The 27,432-nt window shown below is 43.3% G+C and overlaps 2 gene segments (V, D, J or C); both read right to left on the reverse strand.

The window, feature by feature from the left end:
* Window positions 1–15,846: 15,846 nt before the first annotated feature.
* LOC121492622 lies at window positions 15,847–16,532 on the reverse strand. The segment is given in 2 exon segments: window positions 15,847–16,361; window positions 16,457–16,532. Coding segments are annotated over 2 exon segments (591 nt in total).
* Window positions 16,533–20,509: 3,977 nt separating this feature from the next.
* LOC121492623 lies at window positions 20,510–26,038 on the reverse strand. The segment is given in 3 exon segments: window positions 20,510–20,718; window positions 25,501–25,827; window positions 25,931–26,038. Coding segments are annotated over 3 exon segments (582 nt in total).
* Window positions 26,039–27,432: the final 1,394 nt, after the last annotated feature.

Here is a 27,432-nt window from a genome sequence, read left to right on the forward strand (position 1 = left end):
AATCTCATTACCCCATATCCCAATGTTTATGAACTTTTGAGGTACAATTTCTCTCTTTCTAACAAAATTAGATGAAAATATCAAAATCATAGAGATTTTTTAAAAGGATTTAACATATATATTATGGTAGAATTTCTGTGAGTTCTTAAAAATGCCCATTCTTCTGTTGATGTGATGAGCACTGGTTGATATGCTTTATGTTGGCAAATGACTCACATAGAAAATAAAAAGTATATATTTTTAAAAATAGTGTCAAGGAAAACCCAGCTGAGCACAGACTCCATGGTGAGTTGTGTTTTCTCCTGATTACTGAATTGGTCACCTATTGTTCCTGGAGCTGGGCTCCTCTCCCAGATGCAGAATCAGGTTTGGGATGTTTTATTCAATAGAGAGGGGCCCTTATATACATGTCCTCTCAGTATATACTCAGCTTGGGCTCATTTCTGTGAAACTGTTGAGACCAGAGATGTGACTGCCTTTGTATGTTCATATTTACTTCTTTGGAAAACTATGGTTTTTATTATGTAATATTCCAGACTTCAGACTTTGTGTCCACGTGCTACTTTGTAATTGTATTTGCATATAACTCTTGGTTTGTAGGTGTCATGTTTCCCCTACAGTGATGTAAACTTACCCCTTAAATTGTAGAGGGTTTCTAAGGTGTCCTTGTGCACATTTTCAGGTGAGTCTAACCCCAGATTCTTGGCCTGTGCTCCTCTACACAGGATTTACTGCCCCTCTGAAACACCTGAACGACAGAGTGGCAGGGTTCCTTAGAATACTGGATTCCTCATGTATTGGGGATCACATGATTTTGCTTAATTTAGAATTTAGCTGAATTTCAGAAGGTTTCAGGTATTGCAGTTCTATTTGTAAGTCTCTAACAAACCGTTCACTGTGTTCCACTGCAGTTAAATCTGTAATCTTCTGTAATTGCTTTGATGAGCTTACCTGATGCAGAATGAGCTCATTCAGGTAGAGTTTGGGATATAATAAACTGGTGTCGGAATGAACATTTTCCATTGTATAGCATATATTTCTATTTTTCTTATCCCTCCTAAACTAACAGTATAATGCTGCCTGAGATATACCAGCTCAGTGACAGGTATGGTCAACACAAGATTTAGATGTTGACTGAGGACAGAAAGTGCTTGATGACTCCTATGAGAGTTCCCTGAAGACTCAGGAGTGCGAACATTCAATCCCAGGCTAGAGGTAGGAGGCCATGTTCAGAATGGCTCTCCAGTGCAGCCAGGAAGAGAGTCACAAAACCCCAAAACAAGCCTCAACAAGGTGGAGAGTGAGCATCCACAGAGGAAACAAAACCAAGAGCAAATGATAACAATCTATTGCCAACTGCACTGTGCATTTAGACATCCATGTAACTCCAGCTCAGGTCCAGGGGCTGCACACTACAAGATGAACTGTGTGCTCCATCCCTTGCTCCAACCTCTCACACTTATTTTCTGAGTGTTCATGTCTGGGGAAGCTGCTGTTTGTATAAATGTTGATGAAATCATCAAAGCCAACCATTCATTTCTGGGTTCTCTATTCCTTTTTTTAATTTTTTTAATTTTTTTTATATTTTTTAATTAATTTTTATTGGTGTTCAATTTACCAACATACAGAAAAACACCCAGTGCTCATCCCGTCAAGTGTCCACCTCAGTGCCCGTCACCCATTCCCCTCCAACACCCGCCCTCCTCCCCTTCTACCACCCCTAGTTCGTTTCCCCAAGTTAGGAGTCTTTATGTTCTGTCTCCCTTCCTGATATTTCCCAACATTTCTTTTCCCTTCCTTTATATTCCCTTTCACTATTATTCATATTCCCCAAATGAATGAGAACATACACTGTTTGTCCTTCTCCGATTGACTTATTTCACTCAGCATAATACCCTCCAGTTCCATCCACGTAGAAGCAAATGGTGGGTATTTGTCGTTTCTAATTGCTGAGTAATATTCCATTGTATACATAAACCACATCTTCTTTATCCATTCATCTTTCGATGGACACCGAGGCTCCTTCCACAGTTTGGCTATTGTGGCCATTGCTGATAGAAACATCGGGGTGCAGGTGTCCCGGTGTTTCATTGCATCTGAATCTTTGGGGTAAATCCCCAACAGTGCAATGGCTGGATCGTAGGGCAGGTCTATTTTTAACTCTTTGAGGAACCTCCACACAGTTTTCCAGAGTGGCTGCACCAGTTCACATTCCCACCAACAGTGTAAGAGGGTTCCCTTTTCTCCGCATCCTCTCCAACATTTGTTGTTTCCTGCCTTGTTAATTTTCCCCATTCTTACTGGTGTGAGGTGGTATCTCATTGTGGTTTTGATTTGTATTTCCCTGATGGCAAGTGATGCAGAGCATTTTCTCATGTGCATGTTGGCCATGTCCATGTCTTCCTCTGTGAGATTTCTCTTCATGTCTTTTGCCCATTTCATGATTGGATTGTTTGTTTCTTTGGTGTTGAGTTTAATAAGTTCTTTATAGATTTTGGAAACTAGCCCTTTATCTGATATGTCATTTGCAAATATCTTCTCCCATTCTGTAGGTTGTCTTTTAGTTTTGTTGACTGTATCCTTTGCTGTGCAAAAGCTTCTTATCTTGATGAAGTCCCAATAGTTCATTTTTGCTTTTGTTTCTTTTGCCTTCGTGGATGTATCTTGCAAGAAGTTACTGTGGCCAAGTTCAAAAAGGGTGTTGCCTGTGTTCTCCTCTAGGATTTTGATGGAATCTTGTCTCACATTTAGATCTCTCATCCATTTTGAGTTTATCTTTGTGTATGGTGAAAGAGAGTGGTCCAGTTTCATTCTTCTGCATGTGGATGTCCAATTTTCCCAGCACCATTTATTGAAGAGACTGTCTTTCTTCCAATGGATAGTCTTTCCTCCTTTATCGAATATTAGATGACCGTACATTTCAGGGTCCACTTCTGGGTTTTCAATTCTGTTCCATTGATCTATGTGTCTGTTTTTGTGCCAGTACCACACTGTCTTGATGACCACAGCTTTGTAGTACAACCTGAAATCTGGCATTGTGATGCCCCCAGCTATGGTTTTCTTTTTTAAAATTCCCCTGGCTATTCGGGGTCTTTTCTGATTCCACACAAATCTCAAAATAATTTGTTCTAACTCTCTGAAGTCCATGGTATTTTGATAGGGATTGCATTAAACGTATAAATTGCCCTGGGTAACACTGACATTTTTACAATATTAATTCTGCCAATCCATGAGCATGGAATATTTTTCCATCTCTTTGTGTCTTCCTCAATTTCTTTCAGAAGTGTTCTATAGTTTTTAGGGTGTAGATCTTTTACCTCTTTGGTTAGGTTTATTCCTAGGTATCTTATGCTTTTGGGTGCAATTGTAAATGGGATTGACTCTTTAATTTCTCTTTCTTCAGTCTCATTGTTAGTGTATAGAAATGCCATTGATTTCTGGGCATTGATTTTGTATCCTGCCACGCTACCAAATTGCTGTATGAGTTCTAGCAATCTTGGGGTGGAGGCTTTTGGGTTTTCTATGTAGAGTATCATGTCATCGGCAAAGAGGGAGAGTTTGACATCTTCTTTGCCAATTTGAATGCCTTTAATGTCTTTTTGTTGTCTGATTGCTGAGGCGAGGACTTCCAGAACGATGTTGAACAGCAGTGGTGAGAGTGGACATCGCTGTCTTGTTCCTGATCTTAGGGGAAAGGCTCCCAGTGCTTCCCCAGTGAGAATGATATTTGCTGTGGGCTTTTCATAAATGGCTTTTAAGATGTCGAGGAAAGTTCCCTCTATCCCAACACTCTGAAGGGTTTTGATCAGGAATGGATGCTGTATTTTGTCAAATGCTTCCTCTGCATCTAATGAGAGTATCATATGGTTCTTGGTTTTTCTCTTGCTGATATGATGAATCACATTGATGGTTTTACGAGTGTTGAACCAGCCTTATGTCCCAGGGATAAATCCTACTTGGTCATGGTGAATAATTTTCTTAATGTGTTGTTGGATCCTAGTGGCTAGTATCTTGTTGAGAATTTTTGCATCCATGTTCATCAGGGATATTGGTCTGTAATTCTCCTTTTTGGTGGGGTCTTTGTCTGGTTTCGGAATTAAGGTGATGCTGGCCTCAGAGAACGAATTTGGAAGTACTCCATCTCTTTCTATCTTTCCAAACAGCTTTAGTAGAATAGGTATGATTTCTTCTTTAAACGTTTGATAGAATTCCCCTGGGAAGCCATCTGGCCCTGGACTCTTGTGTCTTGGGAGGTTTTTGATGACTGCTTCAATTTCCTCCCTGGTTATTGGCCTGTTCAGGTTTTCTATTTCTTCCTGCTCCAGTTTTGGTAGTTTGTGGCTTTCCAGGAATGCGTCCATTTCTTCTAGATTGCCTAATTTATTGGCGTACAGCTGTTCATAATATGTTTTTAAAATCCTTTGTATTTCCTTAGTGTTGGTAGTGATCTCTCCTTTCTCCTCCATGATTTTATTAATTTGAGTCTTCTCTCTCTTCTTTTTAATAAGGTTGGCTAATGGTTTATCTATCTTATTAATTCTTTCAAAGAACCAACTCCTGGTTCTGTTGATCTGTTCCACAGTTCTTTTGGTCTCGATATCATTGAGTTCTGCTCGAATTTTAATTAACTCTCTTCTTCTGCTGGGGGTGGGGTCTATTTGTAGCTTTTTCTCTAGTTCCTTTATGTGTAAGGTGAGCTTTTGAATTTGAGATCTTTTCAGTTTTTGAATGGATGCTTCTATTGCAATTTATTTCCCCCTCAGGACTGCTTTTGCTGCATCCCAAAGATTTTGAACAGTTGTATCTTCATTCTCATTAGTTTCCATGAATCTTTTTAATTCTTCCTTAATTTCCTGGTTGACCTTTTCATCTTTTAGCAGGATGGTCCTTAGCCTCCATGTGTTTGTGGTCCTTCCATACTTCTTGTTGTGATTAAGTTCTAATTTCAAGGCATTATGGTCTGAGAATATACAAGGGACTATCCCGATCTTTTGGTATTGGTTTAGACCCGATTTGTGACCCAGTCTGTGGTGTATTCTGGAGAAAGTTCCATGTGCACTTGAGAAGAATGTGTATTCAGTTGAGTTTGGATGGAAAGTTCTGTAGATATCTGTGAAATCCATCTGGTCCAGTGTATCATTTAAAGCTCTCGTTTCTTTGGAGATGTTGTGCTTAGAAGACCTATCCAGGGTAGAAAGAGCTAGATTGAAGTCACCAAGTATAAGTGTATTATTATCAAGATATTTCTTGAGTTTGGTTATTAATTGGTTTAAATATTTGGCAGCTCCCACATTCGGGGCATATATATTGAGGATTGTTAAGTCCTCTTGTTGGATAGATCCTTTGAGTATGAGATAGTGCCCCTCTTCATCTCTCACTATAGTCTTTGGGGTAAATTTTAATTTATCTGATATAAGGATGGCAACCCCTGCTTTCTTTTGAGGATCATTTGAATGGTAAATGGTTCTCCGACATTTTATTTTCAGGTTGTAGGTGTCCTTCTGTCTAAAATGAGTCTCTTTTAGACAGTAAATAGATGGGTCCTGCTTTTTTATCCAGTGTGAAACCCTGCGCCTTTTGATGGGGTCATTAAGCCTGTTCACGTTCAGAGTTACTTTTGATAGATATGAGTTTAGTGTCATCATATCTATTCAGTCCTTGTTTTTGTGGATTGTTCCACTGAACTTCTTCTTAAAGGGGAATTTTAAGAGTCCGCCTTAAAATTTCTTGCAGAGCTGGTTTGGAGGTTACATATTCTTTCAGTTGCTGCCTGTCTTGGAAGCTCTTTATCTCTCCTTCCATTTTGAATGAAAGCCGTGCTGGATAAAGTATTCTTGGTTGCATGTTCTTTTCATTTAGGACCTTGAATGTATCCTGCCAGCCCTTTCTGGCCTGCCAGGTCTCTGTGGAGAGGTCTGCTGTTACCCTAATATTCCTCCCCATAATAGTCAGGGACTTTTTTCTCTTGCTGCTTTAAGGATCTTCTCTTTATCTTCGGAATTTGCAAGCTTCACTATTAAATGTCGAGGTGTTGAACGGTTTTTGTTGATTTTAGGGGGGATCTCTCTATTTCCTGGATCTGAATGCCTGTTTCCCTTCCCAGATTAGGAAAGTTTTCAGCTAGGATTTGTTCAAATACATATTCTGGCCCTCTGTCCCTTTCGGCGCCCTCAGGAACACCAATTAAACGTAGGTTTTTCTTCCTCAGGCTGTCATTTATTTCCCTTAATCTATCCTCATGATCTTTTAATTGCTTGTCTCTTTTTTCCTCAGTTTCCCTCTTTGCCATCAACTTGTCTTCTATGTCACTCACTCCTTCTTCCACCTCGTTAACCCTCATCGTTAGGACTTCTAGCTTGGATTGCATCTCATTTAATTGATTTTTTTTAATTTTATTTATTTATGATAGTCATACAGAGAGAAAGAGAGAGGCAGAGACACAGGTGGAGGGAGAAGCAGGCTCCATGCGTCGGGAGCCTGATGTGGGATTCGATCCCGGGTCTCCAGGATCGCGCCCTGGGCCAAAGGCAGGCGCCAAACCGCTGTGCCACCCAGGGATCCCTCATTTAATTGATTTTTAATTTCTGCCTGATTGGATCTAAATTCTGCAGTCATGAAGTCTCTTGAGTCCTTAATGGTTTTTTCTAGAGCCACCAGTAGCTGTAAAATAGTGCTTCTGAATTGGCTTTCTGACATTGAATTGTAATCCATATTGTGTAACTCTGTGGGAGAGAGGGCTGTTTCTGATTCTTTTTTTTGAGGTGAGGTTTTCCTTCTAGTCATTTTGCTCAGTGCAGAGTGGCCAAAAACAAGTTGTATTGGGAAAAGGAGAAAAAGAGAGAGAAGAAAAGAAAAGAGAAAAAGAAAAAAGAGAAAGAAGAAAAAAAGGGGGAAAAAGAGAAGAAAAAGAAAGAAAAAGAAAGAAAGGAGAAAAAAGAAAAAAAGGGTGGGGTGGGGTGGGGGAAGCAATCAGAAATCAAGAAGAAAGAAAGAAAAAAAGCACAAAACAAAACAAAAAAAACACACAAAACAAAAACAAAAACAAAAACAAAAACAAAACAAAAACAAAATCCATGGGGGAGTATCTTCCGATTCTGTATACTTTAAGGCCCTTGACTTCCCCTGGAACTGGTCCGTGTCGCTGGTCTTCTGGGGGAGGGGCCTGCTGTGCTGATTCTCAGGTGTTAGCACTTGGGGGAGCTGCTCTTCCCCTGCCTGGTGCAGGGCTCAGTGGGGGGTGTTCACCCCGTGAGGCCCCGGGAGGAAGCCACAGTGGCGGGGGCAGCTCTGGGACCCTGGAGTCAGCCCCTGCAGTAACTCCGGGGCTCTCTGTCTGCAGGGCCTGGGGGCTCCGGGGCGGGGCCGCTGATCTGCTCAGTTCCAGGCAGGAGCGTCCTTGGTGTCCTGGGCCCTCCCGGCCTCTGCCTGTCCCGGGGGCGGGGGGAGGCTGGATCCTGGGCTGTGTCCCGGCGCCCTGTGCTCCGGGGCCTGCGCTGTTGGATTCGCGCTCCCGCCCCACAGCCCCCTCCGAGGAGCCGCCCAAGCCCCTCCGAGCTGTTCCCGGAGCCCCGCCGCCCCCTCCACGGAGCTTCTTCCTCCGCCCGAGCCGCCGCTGAGCTGTTCCCGGAGCCGCGCAGCCCCCTCCGCGGAGCCGCCGCCCGAGCCCCTCCGAGCTGTTCCCGGAGCCCCGCAGCCCCCTCCGCGCGGAGCTTCTTCCTCTGCGCGAGCCGCCGCCGCTGAGCTGTTCCCGGAGCCGCGCAGCCCCCTCCGCGGAGCCGCCGCCCGAGCCCCTCCGAGCTGTTCCCGGAGCCGCGCAGCCCCCTCCGCGCGGAGCTTCTTCCTCTGCGCGAGCCGCCGCCGCTGAGCTGTTCCCGGAGCCGCGCAGCCCCCTCCGCGGAGCCGCCGCCCGAGCCCCTCCGAGCTGTTCCCGGAGCCGCGCAGCCCCCTCCGCGGAGCTTCTTCCTCCGCCCGAGCCGCCGCCGCCGAGCTGTTCCCGGAGCCCCGCAGCCCCCTCCGCGGAGCCGCCGCCCGAGCCCCTCCGAGCTGCTCCGGGCCCCGCCGAGCGCTGCAGCCCTTAGGGAGCTCGGCGCACTCTCCGGGGCGCAGTTCCTCTGTTACTGTCCCCGGGAGCCCGAGGGCGTCCCCGCCTTTCTGGGGATCCTGCTCCAATTCCCGGGGAGCCCCTTTCCGCGGGGAAGGTCGGTGCAGCTCCTGCTCCTCCGGGACGGGGCTCTCCTGTCCTGGGGACACTCGCCCCGGCCTCAGCCCGGGTCCTCGTGGGGCCCCTCCCCCTTGGAAGCCTTTTGTTTCTTTATTTCTTTTTCCCCGTCTTCCTACCTTGATAGAAGCGCGAACTCTTCTCACTGTAGCGTTCCAGCTGGTCTCTCTTTAAATCTCAGGCCGAATTCGTAGATTTTCAGGATGATTGGATGGTTTTCTAGGTAATTGTTGAGGACAGGTGACCTGGGGACCCTGCTCTGCCGCCATCTTGCCCCTCCCCCTCGGGTTCTCTATTCCATTGACCTATGTTCCTGTTTTCCTGCCCCTATTATACCATCTTGATGACCACAACTTTGAAATCCCCAACTGTGATGCCTTCTGCTTTGGATTTTTTTCCACGTTCCTTTGTCTACTCAGAATCTTATTTGTTTCCTTACATGTTTTAAGATTGTTTGTTCAATTTCCTAGAAAACTTTTGGTGATATTTTGATAGGGTTTTTATTGAATGCATAATTGCTGTTGGTGTGATAGACATAGATCAATATTTATTCTTCCAATGCATGATAATAGAATGTTAAAAATAGAACTGTTGTATGACCCAGGAATTGCACTGTTGGGGATTTACCCCAAAGATACAGATGCAATGAAATGCCGGGACACCTGCACCCTGATGTTTCCATCACCAATGTCCACAATAGCCAACCTGTGGAAGGAGCCTCAGTGTCCATTGAAAGATGATGGATAAAGAAGATGTGGTTTATGTATACAATGGAATGTTACTCAGCCATTAAAAATGACAAATACCCACCATTTGCTTCAACGTGGAAGGAACTTGGAGGGTATTATGCGGAGTGAAATAAGTCAATTGGAGAAGAACAAACATTATAGGTTCTCATTCATTTGGGGAATATAAATAATAGTGAAAGGGAATAGAAGGGAAGGGAGAAGAAATGGGTAGGAAATTTCAGAAAGGGAGACAGAACAAGAAAGACTCCTAACTCTGGGAAAAGAACTAGGGGTGGTGGAAGGGCAGGTGGGCGGGGAGTAGGAGTGAATGGGTGATGGGCACTGAGGGCGGCACTTGATGGGATGAGCACTGTGTGTTATTCTGTATGTTGGCAAATTGAACACCAATAAAAAATAAATGTATTATAAAAATAAATAAATAAAATAAAATCTTAAAAAAATCTCTCATTATTGTTGAGAATTTGTAGTATGCAGTATTTTAACTATGTCCTGATACTTAACCTCAGGTAATTTATTTTTATTGCTAATGTCAATGAGATTATTTTGTTCATTTCCCTTTATATCATTTGTGCTACTCTGTTTAAAAAAAGCGTTATTTTTATGTTTATTTTACTTCTTGAAAATTCCCTGAAATAATTCATTAATTTTAAATATTTGTTTGTGGAGATTGAACAGTTTTTCTTTGCAACAGATCATGACATACGAAAAATATTGTTTCATTATCTACTGATTAACAAATCTTTTATTTTTTCACTACCTATATTTCCTAGGTAGGTCTTGCCATTGTTGTGGTAAAAATATTTTTCTTCTATTTTACTGGGTTCTTTGGTCTGACAACCCTGTAGACACTAGACAGATCTTGGGCATAAAGTATTTCATTTTGCTTGTGCTTTAGCTACCAAGAATATGACACCAAGACAATGACCAAAGTAGGCAGCCCGTGTGCCTCTTATACAACAAGACCTTTTATTTGTGGAGATTTAAGGCCATGAGGTTTTTTGCGTCAGTGAGTTATTGAGAAATGGACAAGACCTGTTTGTACAGCATTCTGAGCCCTATGTTCCCTGTTCTGTTGCTGAGGATGGTTCTTCCCTCCTGGGACAGAGAAGGGAACATTTGGAAGAAAATTTATTTCCTGCCAACAAGGGGATGTATATGGTTCAGCATGTCTGAACTCTGGGGGTTTTCAAGTGGCTGTTATTCACAATAACCCAGGGGACCAGCTGACATATTTGTGGTGTCAAGTTTACTCTCCTTCATGATACCATGTTGAATACTCATAGGGGAATGAGCATCCTTGTGTGGCTCCTGACTTGACAGGAAGGCTTCAGGTTTTCACTGTCGAATATGGTATTGGTGTGTGTGTTTTGGAAATTGCCACTATTTCATCGACTCAATTTCTTCTGCCTCGATTTTCAAGATGTTTTGAGGATAAAGTGTGATGGCTTTCTCCAAATGGTTTTAGGCATCATAGGAAAGGATCATGTACATCTAATCCTTCACTCTGCTAATTCAGGGGATCCCATTTATAATCTGGGCATATTGAAGGATACTTGTACCCCAGGGCTGATTTCCTCTGGGCCCTCCTGTGTGATCCTCTCCATGTGCTGTTGCATTCAGGATGCCAGGATTTTGCATTTATGTGCATCTGAGATATTACCTTGAGTCCCTTTCTGTGAGGTCCTTGCCTTGCTTTGTTGTCTGAGTCATCCTGGCCTCCTTAAGTGAATCTGGGCATCTTCCATTCTCATTATTTGGAAGAGATTCAGATGTTTTGGTCTTAATTCTTCTTAAAATATTTAGTAGATTTCATAGATAAATCCATCTGATCTTGGACTTTATTTGCCTTACTAGTACGGATTTGTACATTTTGTATTTCTTCATGAAAACTTTTAGTGGATTGGCAATTGAAGAAATTTTAAAATTTGCTTTGATTATTCAATATGCTATTATTCAATGTGCTGTATTATCATCTTTGTATTTCTTTCATGGACTATTTGATTTCTTTGGTGTCCGTAATGTCATCACTTTGAAATTTAATTGTATTTTCAGGCTCATATATTTTCCTAGACTACCTATGAGTTTTAAATTTCATTTGTCTTTTCATATATTTATTTAAAGCTCCTTGATTATTTGTATTTTTATAGACACTCTTTCTGTTTTCCATTCTGATAATTTAATGTTAATTAACTTAATTGAAATTCCAGTTGTTTTTTAATAATAAATTTATTTTTTATTAGTGTTCAATTTTCCAACATACAGAATAACACCCACTGTTCATCCCGTCAAGTACCCCCCTCAGTGCCCATTGTTTTTTAAATAGAAAATATGCATCATCATATGGAAAAACAAATCCCATGAAAGTGACCATACAATAATGAAATAGAAGACCAATCCTCAGGCATCACACTTACCTCTTTATAAATATTTGGAGAGGCATATTCAGGAAAATACTGGGTGACCATATATCGTCAGACATGTACACAGTACAGCACATTAAGGAGCCCAGAATTAAATGTGTGCACCTACAGTCAGTAAATTCTCCACAGGATATCTAAGAATACACACTGGGGAAAGTATAGTCTCTAAAACAAATGGTGTTGGACAGCCTCGTGCAAAAAAATGATGCTTGGTTCTAATCTTACATCATAGAGAGGAATGGACACGGAAAATCATGAAATGAATTGAAGAATTCAGAAGTCTCGACCCTGGAACTCTAGATGAAAACTAAGGAGAAAACATCATGGCATTTACTTGGCTCTGATTTTTTGACATAAAAAGCAAAATCATAGGTAAAAAGGAAAACAGACGACAGGGGCTACATGAAATAGAAATTGTGTATATCAAATATTAGAGCAAGAATGCAGCCTATGAAATGCGGGTCAGTGTGTTCAACTATATATTGAGAAGGGATTAGTGTCAAAAATAGATAAGGGACCCTTAACCTCAAGAGTAAATATGTAACACAGAACAATGACCATACATAGATCCCCTAATTAAGAACTTGGGCATGGATTGGGCCCTGGGTGGCTCAGGTGGTTAATCATCTGACTCTTGGTTTTGGCTCAGGTCATAATCTCAGGATCCTGGGATTGAGCCCCAAGTCAGGCTATGTGGTCATGGGGAATCACCTTGAGATTTTTCTCTCTCATTCTCTATCTGCTCCTCCCCTGCTATCTCTTTCTGTCTAAATAAATATAAAAATACTTTAAAAAATTAGGTGAAGTTCATCCATAATCATTTTTTCTATACTAAAGAAGCAAAATTATGTTCTTAGTTAGTCAATTGGTTAATCTTTGACCTCAGCTCTGGTCATGATCTCGGGGTCCTAGGACCCATCCCCACACTGGGTTTGCAAAAAGAAATAATTAGCTACTCTCACTGTTGCTTCCTCTATGTGTGCAATATGTCTGTATCTCAAATAAACAAATAAAAACTTTAAAAGAATACAAACATCCATCAGTGTTCAACATCACTAAGCATCAGAGAATCCTGTGTGTAAGTCTGTGGAGTGAAGGTCTGTGTACAAATATTGTTGAACTTGGACAAAGCCGACCCTTCTACTGCTTCTGGGCATTCAGTGCTGCTCCCTTGTCTTTCTGAACATGAGCGGACTTAATTACCCTGATTTAGCTTCACCTCCATGTAGGTTAACGTGTAGACTATGGGATAGGATGGCAGACCTGCGACATTGTCTTCACCAGTTCTCTTTACCTGGGTTGTGCTGATCCCATTACAAAAAGGATTGCATGTAAATAAAAGAAAAAGGGCAAATATGTAATGTAAGTCCGTTGAGGGTTTCCAGTGAGGAACACCCTAATGGGAAACTGCCCTCATGACCAGAGGTAGATTCATATGTGCTGGTGGGTTTGAAATGGGAACAGGGGGCACCAAATGTTCATCAAGTGACAAGGTATCCACAGCAGTCGGGTCAACACAACCTTACTGGGACAACACAATCCTGTAAGGTGATGGTAAGGCATAGACTCCACAGGCTCAACACATCACCACCTTATGGAACTGTTATAAAAGAACATCCTTAAACTGAACTCCCAAAGTGTCTGAGCAACTCTGTTTATCTTGCCCCAAGAGTCTCTTTTTGTGTTTCCACTGTGTCTTTTCCACAGATCTCTATGATTAACAACAGCTTAGTCCTAACTCCAGGAAGGAATATGTGAGAAGTCCACCTTTGACTGCCTGAGGGAGCTTAACAGGTTCTTGACACAACAAATGTAGTCTGAAAATGCAAGAATATAAGCATTGGATTAATGTGTCACTAGACTCTTTGCCTGTGCCATACATCTCTTAGGATTGTCTGTCTCAACTACCTGAAGAAAGTCTATGATGTTTTTTTAATAATAAATTTATTTTTATTGGTGTTCAATTTGCCAACATACAGAATAACACAGTGCTCATCACGTCAAGTGCCCCCTCAGTGCCCATCACACATTCACCCTCACCCCCGCCCTCCTCATCTCAAAATGGATGAAGTACCAAAACCTGAGGCACTAATCCATCAAAATCCCAGAGGAGAATTCAGGTAGCAACTTTTTGTCCTCAGCTGCAGTGACTGCTATCAAGGCACCTCTCAAAAGGCATAGGAAAGAACAGGGAAACATTGGGAAAGTAAACTATTAGGATTTCATAAAGGAGGAATCTGTACAACAATGCAACAGGCAACAAAATAAAAGGCAACGTACAGAATAGGACAACATATTTCCTTAACAACGTCAGCACCCAACAAAACAAAAATACAGTCAGGAAATGGAGAGAATGCACAAACAGCCGTTTCTCCAAGGAAGACCTACACATGGCCAACAGGCAGATGAGAAAAGTGATCCACATGATATGTCATCAGGGAAATACAAATGAAAACCACACTAAGATCCCACTTATACAACTCAGAATGGATAAAGTAACAAGGCTACAAACAATAAATATAAGCAAGGATATTGAGAAAGTGGAACTTTCTCTTTCATTTTTGGTGGGAATGCACGCTTGTTCAGACACTCCAGAAAACAGAAAGCAATGTTCTGAAAAAGTGAGAATCGAGCCACCCTATTATGCAGCCACTACACTACAGAATATTTACCACAAACACACAAATTTAATGCAATTAAGGGACCCCTGCCCTCTAATTTTCACTGCAGCAATGTCCACAATAGTCAAACTGTGGGAGGAATCATGAAGCCCTTCTACAGAAAAGTGGATAAAGAAACTGCAGAAGGAGCTTCAATGTCCATCGACAGATGAATGGATAAAGGAGATATGGTCTATATATTCACTGGGACATTACTCGGCCATTAAAAATGACAAATACTCATCATTTGCTTCAATGTGGATGGACGTGGAGGGTATTATGTTGAGTGAAGTAAGTGATTCAGAGAAGGACAAATATTATATGATTTCACTCATAAAAAGAACATAAGAAATACTGCAAGGGAATAAAGGTGAAAGGAGAGAGAATGAGTGGGAATTATCAGAGACAGTGACAGTACATTAGAAACTGCTACATATGGAGAAAAAAACAAGGAGAGTGGAAGGGGGGAAGGTCCAGGAATTCGGGTTCCAGAATGACAGGAGCTGAGAGGGGCAATTGGCAGAATGAGTACTTGCTGTTATAATATATGTTGGCAAATTGAACTCCAATAAAAATATACCCCAAATATGGTTTATATATACAAAGGGATATTACAAAGCTGTCAGAAATGATGAATAACATGAAATCACATTTCCTTCAACATGGGTGGCACTGGAGGTATTATGTTAAGAGAAATTAATCACAGAAAGGCAATGGTATGGTCTCATTCATACGTGGAATATAGGAAATATTGAAAGAGACCATAAAGGAAGGAGTTAAACTTAGTTGGGTAATATTACAGAAGAAGATGAATCATGAGAGACACTTAATTCTGGGGAAAAACACACTGCGGGTCGCTGGAAGGGAGGGGGTGGGGAATGGGGGAACTGCATGATTTGAGTTAAGGAGGGCACGTGATGTGATGACCACTGAATGTGTAGTAAATATTGGTGAATTCAATTTAAACAAAGAAAAGATTACTTTAGTCTGTCCCAACTCCTGGAACATCGTACATGGACTGGATGGAGCAAACCACAGACACTCATTCTCACAGATCTGGAATCTGAGACGTCTGATATCCAGGTGCAGGCAGAGGTGTTGTCTGGAGAGACCCACGTCCTAGCCCATCCTTTCCCCATCACCTCACACGGGGCAAGGATGCAGGGAGCTTTCCCAATCGTGGTGTATAAGGGCCCTGGATGTATCATGAGGCTGCACCTCCTGACCTAAGTGCTCCCCTGGGGCCCCACCTCCTCCCCAAATCTGATGAGATCAGGCGCGTTCAGGGTGGTATGGCCGTAGACTCTCCTCCCCAAATCTCATGGAGCAGGATCCTGTCTCCACTACTGACCCACAACACACACCCAAAGCTAGTGTCCTCCCTGGCACCATCCACGCATTTGTGACAAGATTAGAGGCCTACATGGCTCTCAACAGACATGAAGGTGAAGGTATTTAAAGCTTATTCTCTTATGATTGTGTGTGTCTGTGAGTGACCTCAGAGTCCACCTCCCTACCATGTCATGCTGGGAATTTTTCTCACTCCCAGGCCATTATCAACATTTTTGTAGAATGTCTCTTTTCTCTTGTGTTGAATGGAGATTACTGAACAGTTATCATGGGCTCCTGTGATCCAAAGGGGGTGACAATAGGACTCATGAAAATGTTCAGATGACATGAATGTAGTTATTTGTAATCAATTAATATTTCAGATCAGGAAAAGTTAAGTACAAGTAAGTGCAAGTGCAATAGTTCAATTCTAAGTCGCTAAGAAAGAGACTGAATAGGTAAACAGACAATCAAGGGTTCAGAGAGACTCCCTGGGGGAAACAGCTCCATGGAGAGGAATCCCAGACTCCAACATGAAACCTGCCCAGAACCTCCATCTGCACCTGCTCCTGGGTCTTCAAGACGGAAGTGGGGAGGAGTGTGCACCACCTGGTGGTCCTGATCCCCTTATACAGGTAGATTTTGTGTCTGGGCTCACACTGAGGTCCCCTCACTGTATCATCTGCACAGTAATACACGGCTGTGTCCTCGGCTCTCAGGCTGTTCATCTGCAGATACAGCGGGTTCTTGGCGTTGTCTCTGGAGATGATGAATGGGCCCTTCACAGTGTCTGCGGAGCTTGTGCTACTTCCACCACTGTTAATGTATGTGACCCACTGCAGCCCTTTCCCTGGAGCCTGAGGGACCCATTGCATGGTGTAGCTACTGAAGGTGAATCCAGAGGCCACACAGGAGAGTCTCAGGGACCCCCTAGGCTTCACCAGGTTTCCCCCAGACTCCAACAGCTGCACCTCACCGTGGACACCTGCAGACACAAGACATCCTGGTCAGGAAACTGTCTGACATCCCCTCACTCACCTCCACTCACAGACTCAAGGTCCCTTCTTCACCATGAATTACGTTTTAAAATAGCGACAAGGAAAACCCATGGGAGCACAGACTCCATAGTGGATTTTCTGTGTTGTGTTGTGAGCATTGAATGGGGCCACCTGGGGATCCTGTTGCTAGAGCTCTTCTCAAGGCTTAGGGTCGGGGCTGGGCTGGTTTAATCAGTGTAGGGAGGACCTTACTTGCATGTTCTGACTATATATTCAGCTGCAGTCTTAGATTCCATTCTTTTTTATTGTTATTATTTTATTTTATTTTATTTATTTTATTTATTTTATTTATTTATTTATTTATTATTTATTTATTTTTTACGATAAATATATTTTTTATTGGTGTTCAATTTACCAACATACAGAATAACACCCAGTGCTCATCCCGTCAAGTGCCCCTCTCAGTGCCCCTCAACTATTCACCTCCACCCCCCGCCCTCCTCCCCTTCCACCACCCCTAGTCATTTCCCAGAGTTAGGAGTGTTTATGTTCTGTCTCCCTTTCTGATACTTTCCACTCATTTCTTCTCCCTTCACTTCTATTCCCTTTCACTACTATTTATATTCCCCAAATGAATGAGAACATATAATATTTGTCCTTCTCTGATTGACTCATTTCACTCAGCATAATACTCTCCAGTTCCATCCACGTTGAAGCAAATCGTGGGTATTTGTCATTTCTAATGGCTGAGTAATATTCCATTGTGTACATAAACCACATCTTTATCCATTCATCTTTAGATGAACACCGAGGCAACTTCCACAGTTTGGCTATTGTGGACATTCCTGTGATAAACATCGGGGTGCAGGTGTCCCGGCATTTCATTGCATCTGTATCTTTGGGATAAATCCCCAACAGTGCAATTGTTGGGTGATAGGGCAGGTCTATTTATAACTCTTTGAGGAACCTCCACACAGTTTTCCAGAGTGGCTGCACCAGTTCACATTCCCACCAGCAGTTAAGAGGGTTCCCTTTTCTATGCATCCTCTCCAACATTTGTGGTTTCCTGCCTTGTTAATTTTCCCCATTCTCACTGGTTTGAGGTGGTATCTTATTACGTTTTTTATTTGTATTTCCCTGATGGCAAGTGATGCAGAGCATTTTCTCATATGCGTGTTGGCCATGTCTATGTCTTCCTCTGTGAGATTTCTCTTCATGTCTTTTGCCCATTTCATGATTGCATTGTTTGTTTCTTTGCTGTTGACTTTAATATGGTACTTTATCTCCTATTGAAATTTAATCCTAAATATATTTTGATGCTACGTAAATTCATGTTTTTGTGAATTTTACATAGATAATTTTTCTTAGTCTTTGGAATCATAGCTGTATTTGTTTATTTTATATCCTGAACATTCCCTGACATCATTAATTCTTAGAGTTTGTGGAATTTGTAAACATTGCCTCTTTAGCATAACATGTCATATGGAAACAAATAACTTTTCTTCCCTCTCCTGATTAATATTTTAATTGCCTAATTTCCCTCAGTATGTCTTCAACGTGTTGTAGCAGAAAGATTCTCTTCTGTTTTTCTGGTTTCTTTTTCTCATCTGATAAATCAGTAGATATAAGACATATCTAAGGAGAGATGCATTTCATTTTCCATGTGCATAAGTTATGTAAAATACGACACCCAGACAATGATTGCGGTGGCAGCCCTTCTGTCTGTTTTACGATACGACATTGTGTTTGTAGATATTGAAGCCCAGGATTTGTGTTTGGGTCACTTAATGAGTGTAGAACAACAAGGGTTTTCCGCAGAGCCTTCTGGGACCTACATTCCCTACTCTGATTCTGAGAATCATTTTTCCCTCCTGATACACAGAAGGGGTCGTTCCCACCAGATGTTTATATCTTGCCATCAGGGGACTCACTTTCCATGACTGGATTTCACTTCCTGAAACAGTTAATCTACCAGTGAGTTCACGTGTAAACTATGGATAGGAAGGAAGAGCTGAGAAATACTGTCAACACCAGGTCATGCCACCAGGAGAGTGTAGAAACACTCTAGAAAATGACTGCATATAAACATATAGATAAAGAATAAACAGTTATTGTAGGTGTTTCTGGATTTCCAGTAATGAGCTCACCATTGGAAACCCCCCTCATCTAAGGAGGGAGAGTAACAGACAGAGGTAGGTATTAAGTTGGGGACATGGGGGACCAACGTCGTTCCCAGTGGTGAGGCAGACACCTACCAGCAGTCAGTATAACACAAGTCTGGAAGGAGATGGTACCACTCAAATCCCTCAGGGTCATCAAAGACACGACTTGTGGAAATGCCAGAGCACCATTACTTGGATCCATTGCACTGGGGTCATCATCTGTTCTGGCTGCTGTAACATTGTGCAAGAATTGGGTGGATTTAAACAACAGACACTCAGGATGCCTGGGTGGCTCAGTGGTTGAGCATTTGCCTTCGGCTCAGGTCATCCTGAAGTCTCAGGTTCGAGTCTCACATTGAGCTCCCTGCTGCTTCTCTGCCCTGCTTCTACCTCTGCCCCGTCTCTGCTACTGTCTCTGTATCTCTCATCAATAAATAAATAAATAAAATCTTCAGAAAAAAAGAAAAAGAAAAAGGGATGCCTGAGTTTCTCTGAATAGAATAAATAGCTGAAGGATGAAGAGTTCCATCATTCTTCCTGCCTGGAGGCTTGATTTGAAACATTAATGTCCTCCTGCCTTGGAGACAGTTACACATGCACGTCTCCAAATTCTCTAATAAGAGATTACTTCAGAATCAGACGAGAATTACTCCACTGGATTCCCTGGGTCCCCACCTCATGAATGCAATCAAGGACCTCTCAGCCTATTAAGTCATGGGATCCAACGTGCTATGGGTCCAGTTCCTCAAGAGAACCCTTAAAAATTCATGCTATTATGTCTTGTGGGGTAAAGTGATTTCAGATAGATGTCATCCTATAAAGTCCTGAGAAGCAAATTGCTATGAATTAAGCATCATCTTGTGTGTTTGGGAACAGAGCTGGTTGAGGATAGTGAGCACCTATGAGATCCTGGAGAAAACTCATGATCCAAAAAGGAAGAGACATCTGGGGCTTAGACTCACTTGGGGGAAGACAGTTTCTGCTCATCCTGGGAGCAATTCTAAACCTTGCAGACAGGCAAGTGCAGATGTGATCTGAGGGTGATATCATCATGTATGTAAGACAGGCAGATAATGATTTTGACTAAGGGATATTCTAATAAAATGAGAACAATACATGAATTGAAATTTAAATATCAATTCATGTAGTTATTGATAGTCAACTGTTAGTAATCACATATTTTGGTATTTCGTCCATCTATAAATTTTAATTTAGGTATTATTTATGGAAATATTTTATATAAAAACATTACACACCCTGTAGCACTCCCTGTCCTCCCTGCATTTTAGGTAGTTCCTCGAGCAAGGGAACCCCAACTTCTCTGAGGAAGCCTTCCCCAGGTCCCTGTGCACCTGCTCCTGGGGCAGCTGCCTTGTGTTGCATGGTCCTGAGTGCCCCCTGTAGCCCTGACCAGATTCTGCTTGGAGGACACCGTCGGGGCTCAAAGGGTATTTACTGCAGTGTCTCTACTCCAGTAGTACATTATGAATGGGTGCAGAATATGACACCCCAAATGTACTCCTGGAATTTATGCTCCCCAAAAAAGAACCAATGCAGATATATACTGACAGTCCCAACCACTGAGGTGAAATCAAGTCTCCCGAAGGAAAATCTTCCTGTTTCAGGAAGAAACATTTTATTACCACAAGAAATAGGATTTTAGGTCCAAAGAAGCTGTAAAACAAACGTCACTTCTCCAATAAGAAACAAACCCCATTTCTATCTGTTGTCATGCCTTCCAATCCCCACCCTGTAGAGAGGTGTAAGTCCTTTCTACTTTGCTCACATTTCTGTGTCTTTATATTTTACAAGCTGCTATACATGCAAGATTAATACTAATTTTCTCCTGTTTGTCTTATGTCCAAGTAATTTTTAACCCATCCTAAGAACCTAAGAGGGAATGAGGGAAATCTTTCTGCCCCCAAAATGGGTGTGTTGTGCCTTCAGAGAGTTCCTCCCATGACACCATGTGCTCAGATAACATGTCCTGCAATAGTGAATTCAGTTCCTAGCTGTGCACAGTCTACGGGGAGATCCCAAGCAAGGGACCTCTGAACTTCTGGTGGAGACACTTCCCTGTAGTCCCAGATGCCCTCACAGTCCACACTCACCATGAGGCCAGGAACTGTCAGGGCTTTGGGGAGCCCCTTATCTCCTTTAGGTTCCTTAAGGTCACATTGATCTTCTCAAAGAGACACATGCAGCTCACAGGGCACTGCAACTCCACTGTCCAATAAGACACACACACACACACACACACACACACACACAATGTAGCTGATATTTGGAATCAGGATCCCATTGTGCCCTTCTTCCCTGCATCCAGCTCATGGGCAGTGTCCTCCACCTGGACCCTGGGCCTGGGTGTTTGCTAGTTTCAAGTCAACACAACTAAAGAAAATGATTCAAGCAGAGATAGGGAAGTGTGTGCATGTTGGGTTTGTCTGTCCTCCCAATGCCTGGGGTCCTGCAAGTCTGTGGATACGAGGGCCCAGCCCTGCCCCTCAGATGATAATTCCCAGGCTGACACACCATGTCATTGCTTCCAGCAATGTGCCCCATACCCATAGGGAGGTCTCAGTAAACATCAATGCTGTGGACATCCCCTTTCCCAGAGGGAACAGCCAGGACCCCCATTTGAGGTCATGGATGTCACTGGACAGGGAAGGCTCCCCAGATGCAAATAAATGATATGATGCAGAAATAGGGTTCCTGGACTGCTGAATGTTGGATCAGTGTCCCGTATCTGAGTGACAGGGAAGGATCTCTGAAGTGGGGGTTTCCCTCTTGGAGATCATTTCCTGTCTCACCTGTGCAGATGGGCTCATGTGTATGTCAGGTTTCAAGAAGAGAGGAGCTGCACAAAAAAAACAGAGTGGAAGAGATGAATCTGCTTCTGGTTTGGATGAAATACCTCCACACTAGAGCTTGGTGTTGTGTGTTTATGGTCTCCATGTGCCTTCTTCATGGTGAGCAGTGCTTCGGGGCCTGGGGGCACTCTGGTCACTGCCACAGTGTATGATCGTCCAGCTTGTTCTCACAGTCCTGTTCAATTGGGCTATGCAAATAACATATTAATGTGTTCAGGTGTGTGTCCTGTCTGACCTGGGCTGGGCACTGGTTTTATCCCCATCATACAGGAGAAATGGTCAGTGCAGGGACTCTGGGCTGTGCTGACTGCTGTGCTTTAGGGTGGACACCACCAAGTGCAAATGTCCTAGAGGAGAGGAGGGGCAGTAGCCATCATGCATTTACCATCCCTGGCCTACAGCTGAGGGCATGGTGACCCCATGATTGTGGAGGTGGTGACTCTGATAACTGGAGGAGCATAACTAGCTACACCATGTCAGGTGACACAGGAGGTGCTCCAGGTTACCTGGTGGGTGGGACAGAAGAGGGGCAGGTGAATGGGGTCAGCTCTCTGAGAGTCACCAGAGCTTCCTCATGACAACTCTTTGCCCAAAAGCTCTGGTTCTGTCCACTTATGGGGCTCCATCCTGATGGTCGCCCCTCTTTCTGACACCTGCTCTTTGCACCTCAGGCAGCAGGTCCTCCTGGAACTGTGCTTCTGCTAGAACCCTCATAGACATTCCTGTTAAGCCAACAGACCACGACTAGATAGAAGTATTGGCCAAGACCCCTATGAAAAGGAAGGAATGTCCGAGGTCCATGACATAGGGACCTGGGGTCGGTATGAATCTTGAGAGACCTGTCCTCAGGGGGTGTCACTTTTTCCCTGAGCACCCTTCATTCTCCTCCTCATACAGATGGGCATCCTGTAGCCCCTCAACTCTAATCCCTCTTGAGACACAGGTAAGTTGGTCCTGTGTACAGAGGGGCATCAAATATTCTCAAGAGTAAATGCCTGTGATTCAGAGGGACTGGGTGGCAGCTGGAACCTACGCAGGGGACTCCAGAGGGCCGGTATCATTTCTTGAACACAAGATATACAGTGAGAAAGCTGTGTTCTATAACTGGTGCAGAGCTGGGTGCAAGATTGGGGGCTTCCTTGCCTTCCAAGTGGAGCTGGAACATGAGAGAAAAGGTCACCACTGAGGGACCATGGCCCATACTTGGGGACAAGAGGAAATGATTAGCTCTGCCAGCAGAAATCTGTGGGTGTTCAGAGAAACAGGAATGTAACCTGTTTCCTTAGGCTGAGCCCCTCACCTCAGTGCAAAGTGTAAACGGGGAGTCCATTATTGCTAATTATGTGTGTACCTGCCAATATTAAAGTACAAAAAATGTCCAGATAAGGATCAATGAATACAGAATTGATACATCAACAGGAAAATCAATAAGTAACTCTTAATCATATCAGGATTTCTCTGAGACATAGAAAGTCAAACAACGTGAGCTTGCTAGTTTTAATGCTTTGAGACTCTTTCCTCTACTAACATATGTGTTCAAGTCTTGGAGGTGAGGGGCATAAGCAGAGGGAGAGAGAATAATAGAATGTGCAACAGGAACGAATGACTTCACTGTAATAGATTTATAATTCATGAAATCTTCAGGGTACATGCAGGGACCTGTCCGTGAGGAGCACAGAGGATGGAGAAATCAAGGTGAAGAACCAGAATGGTTAGATGGAGCACATAAGCACATGTCCAGATGCCCTTATCCTTGTACTTCCCATGTGGAATTAGGGACTGGAAGCTGGTGGGGGCTCATCTTGGAGCTAATAACCATGGAAGTGCCTGCGTTTTTGGGGCTCCGTGTCCCCTGTCATGTGGGAAGGGGACAATGACCCTACCCTTTCGAACTAAGTTGAGAGTGTTCCTCCCAAGAACCATATGTGCCCCGGGTGAGTAAATGATCCTTTTGGCTTGACCGTAGGTGTTATTATGATTGTAAGTGTTACTCTAGTTTCCATGGTACCTGGCTCTCAGGACAGCAGGGACCTCAGTGCAGAAGGTTGAGTCCATGATGTCATGAATCCATGGAAGTGATGTAAGAAAATGTAAGAAATGAAGAAAATTAGTAAGTCCTAGTTGAGGAGGTCCAAAAAGCAAATATATCAGGGCTGGGCACCATCTATTTCCCAGCTGAGGCAGTGCACGTGTTATGTGACTTTTTATGAAATTGGGAAAGGGGAAGGTGAGTCCTAGTTTCTGGGGATTTCCTGGGAGCAGGGTCTGTAGTGACCTTTGAGACTTCTATGTTCTCTCTGAGATCTCATTCAATAAGCCCTGGCTCCTCTTGCTCCCATGTGGAGAATGTCTTCAAAGGGCTGGCCAGGGTCCCGGACACAGTCAGGAGGGAGGGTTGTATTGCAGGTAGAACAACCTTCTGCCCCAAAGTGTGCTTACACATTCATCAAACCTCCACCTAGGTCCTGGGCCTCCACTGTGTTATGGAACCTCTGTGCTCCACCCTCTCCTTCATCCTCTCATGATTAAAGTCCTGGATGTGCAAGTTTGGGAAAAGGAGATAAATGCACAAATCATGCTGATTTTGGACAAAGCTGGGCCACTCCTCCCATTAAGTTCATTTGGGGCTGCCACACTGGATGAGTTATGATGTGTGGACTTAACTTCCTGACACAACTGCACTCTCAGCTGCATTAATGTGTAAACTATGGGATAGGATGAAGTGTTAGATATTGTCATCACCAGGTCCTGTTACCTGGATGGTGTAAAGACCCTTTACAAAAGGGATTGCATATGAAGTAAAAAGTCAAATGCTAAAAGTAGCTGAGGCACACAACTCACAGTAGTCAGTATGACACAACTGCATAAGGAGATGATGGCACTCAAATCCCTCAGGGTCATCACAGTCATCACTCCTGGAAACACCAAAGCATTGGTGTTTGGGTTCATGTGTCACTAATGTGTCACTAATGTTCCTGTGCCCCCTGGTGGAACAACTTACATGGACGGAGTGGATTAAACAACAGACCCTCATTCCCACAGTTCTTGAGTCTGGGGATCTGAGGTCCAGCTGCAGGAAGATATGATGCCTTGAGAATGCCCATGTCCTAGGCCTCCATTCCCTTTCACCTCACATGGGGCCAGGGGCAGGGAGCTTTCCCAGTCCTGGTGTATAAGGGACCTGATTCTGCAATGGGACTAAGCCTCATGACCTAAGTGCCCCTGAAGGCCCCACCTCCTCCTCCCATCACATGGACATTAGGTTTCACCACAGGGATGGTAGAGGTCACACCCAGTGAGATGATCCTTCAGCACCTGAAGGATCCATGAGTTATTCCCTGCAGGTGGAAGTTCCACCAATACAGCTTCTCGCCCTGATGAACCTCATGGATCCAGTAGAAGCTTCTGGTCTCTGAGCACACAGTGTACACTTGACCATCTGAACCAGCTGGTGACCTTGGTAAAAGGACAGCTTGCACTTGAGAGTCTGGGTAAGTCCTCAATCCAAGTTGATTATCACTTCATAAATTTTGCTGCTTCTCTTTAATCATTGTTCTCATTTATCTAGAAGTCAGCTTTCTGGGGGGTGCATGGTCTGTTTTTTTATGTATATTTTTATTGGGGTTCGATTGGCGAAGTATAGTGTAACACCTAGTGCTCAACCCTTCAAGTGCCCCCCTCAGGTCCTGTTACCCTGTCACCCCCTTCCCCCACTCACCTCTCTTGCATTGATGATTCAACTAAAGATGAGGCACATGGAGTTATGTGTATATTATTCATATTCATGCAAAACATTAAATAGATATAAGCAACTGTCTTTTGGGCATATAAAGAAGTTGTTTTCCTATATAAACTAAGTTTCTAAATAAGACCTTGCATAGTTAAGCACAAAGTCCTTTGTCCAGAGGGGCTCCCTGGGGAAACTGATCAATGGAGAGGAATCCCAGACCCTGACAGGATACCTGCCCAGAACCTCCATCTGCACCTGCTCCTGGGCCTTCAAGACAGAAGTGGTGAGGAGTGTGCACCCCTCCTCGGTGGTCCCGATCCCCCTCTACAGGGAGGTTTGTGTTGATGGCTCACTCTGAGCTCACTCTGAGGTCCCCTTACTGTGTCCTTCAAACAGTAATGCACGGCCGTGTCCTCGGCTCTCAGGCTGTTCATCTGCAGATACAGCGTGTTCTTGACATTGTCTCTGGAGATGGTGAATCGGCCCTTCACAGCGTCTGCATAGCTCGTTCTACTTCCACTAGCATAAATCCGTGTGACCCACTGCAGCCCCTTCACAGGAGCCTTGTGGACCCAGCTCATGGCATAGCTACTGAAGGTGAATCCAGAGGCTACACAGGAGAGTCTCAGGAAACCCCCAGGCTTCACCAGGTCTCCCCCAGACTCCACCAGCTGCACCTCACCCTGGACACCTGCAGACACAAGACATCCTGGTCAAACAACTGTCCCACATTGCCTATTTCTCTCACTCACCTCCACTCACAGACTCAAGGTCTCTTGTTCTCCATGAATTACCTTTTAAAATAGCGACAAGGAAAACCCAGCTGAGCACAGACTCCATGGTGAGTTGTCTGTGTTCTGTCCTGATCACTGAATGGGGTCACCTGGGGATCCTGGGGCTGGGACTGCTCTCAGCTGCAGGTTCGGGGCTGGGCTGTTTTAATCAGAGGAGAGAAGGTGGTATTTGCATGTCCTCTGAGTATATAACCAGCCCCAGACTTACATTTGAGTCTTTAAAAGTCAACACAAGTGTTGTACCACAATTCTCTAGCAATTTGTGTATATGGCACTATGACTATATGAAGTTCTAATGTGTAAGCAGGGTTATCTTTGCATTTCTGGCTGCATTTTCAAGAGACTTTCATTAATGTAGGTCATTTTCCACAGAGTATTTTATCTCCTTAGTCAGTTTTAATCCTAAATATTTATTTTTGATACCAGTGAAAAACGAATCATTTTTTTAATTTTGTATAGGTAATTTGTTTTTAGTTTGTAGAAGCAAACTTTTATTGTACTTGCTTATTTTACATCTTTATTTTTTACTGAACTCATGAGTTATTTCTTCCAGTTTTTATGTGAGGTTTTTACTCATTGACTCTTTTAAGACATTGTCATAGGCAAACAAATTATTTTCTTTCAGTTTACCAATTTTTCATTTCTTTTATGTAGTTTTCTTGCCAGGTTTTCTGGTAGGTCCTACAGTCTGGGGCAGAAAATTCTTCTCTCTTTTCTTTTGGATCCATTGTCTGTTCTATTCATGCAGTTGATATAAGGTCGATCTAGAGGAGACAATAAATTTCATTTTACATGTGGATGACCTACATAATATAAGGTGAGAGTCGGCAACTCAACTCAGGACAGGGTGTCTCTTCATGTCTTCTGCCCATTTCTGATTGTAGTTTTCACTTTGTAGTAGTTTAGTTTGATGATTTCTGTCTCCATTTTGAAACCAGCCTTAATCTGAAGATAGATTTGCAAAAATCTTATTTATTATTCATGAGAGATAGAGAGAGAGAGATGCAGAAACACAGGTAGAGGGAGAAGTACGCTCCCTACAGGGAGCCTGATGCTGTCTCAATCCCAGAACCCTGGGATCACTGAGCCAAAGACAGATGCTCAAGCTACACAGGCGTCCTTATATTTTCCCATTTGTTACGTTGCCTTTTAATTATATTCAGTGTTTCCATAGCTGTGGACAGCTCCTTCCTTGGTGTTGTCCATGGAGTTCATTTTTGCTTTTGTTTTCCTTCCCTTTGGAGACTTGAGTACCAAGGACCTGTTGTGCCCGAGGTCAAAAAATCTCTTGGATTTTGATGGTTTCCTGCCTCACATTTAGGTCTTTCATCTACTCTGAGTTTATCTTTGTGTGGAGTGTAAGAATGTGGCCAGGTTAATTCTTCTACTTGCAGCTGTCCAATATTCCCAACACCACTTGTTGAAAAGATTGTCCTTTTTCTAGTCGATAGTCTTTTGTACTTTGTTGAGGATAAGTTGACCACAGAGCTGTGTCCATTTCC

The sequence above is a fragment of the Vulpes lagopus genome, chromosome 6 (assembly GCF_018345385.1).
Source record: "Vulpes lagopus strain Blue_001 chromosome 6, ASM1834538v1, whole genome shotgun sequence".
NCBI lineage: Eukaryota > Metazoa > Chordata > Mammalia > Carnivora > Canidae > Vulpes > Vulpes lagopus.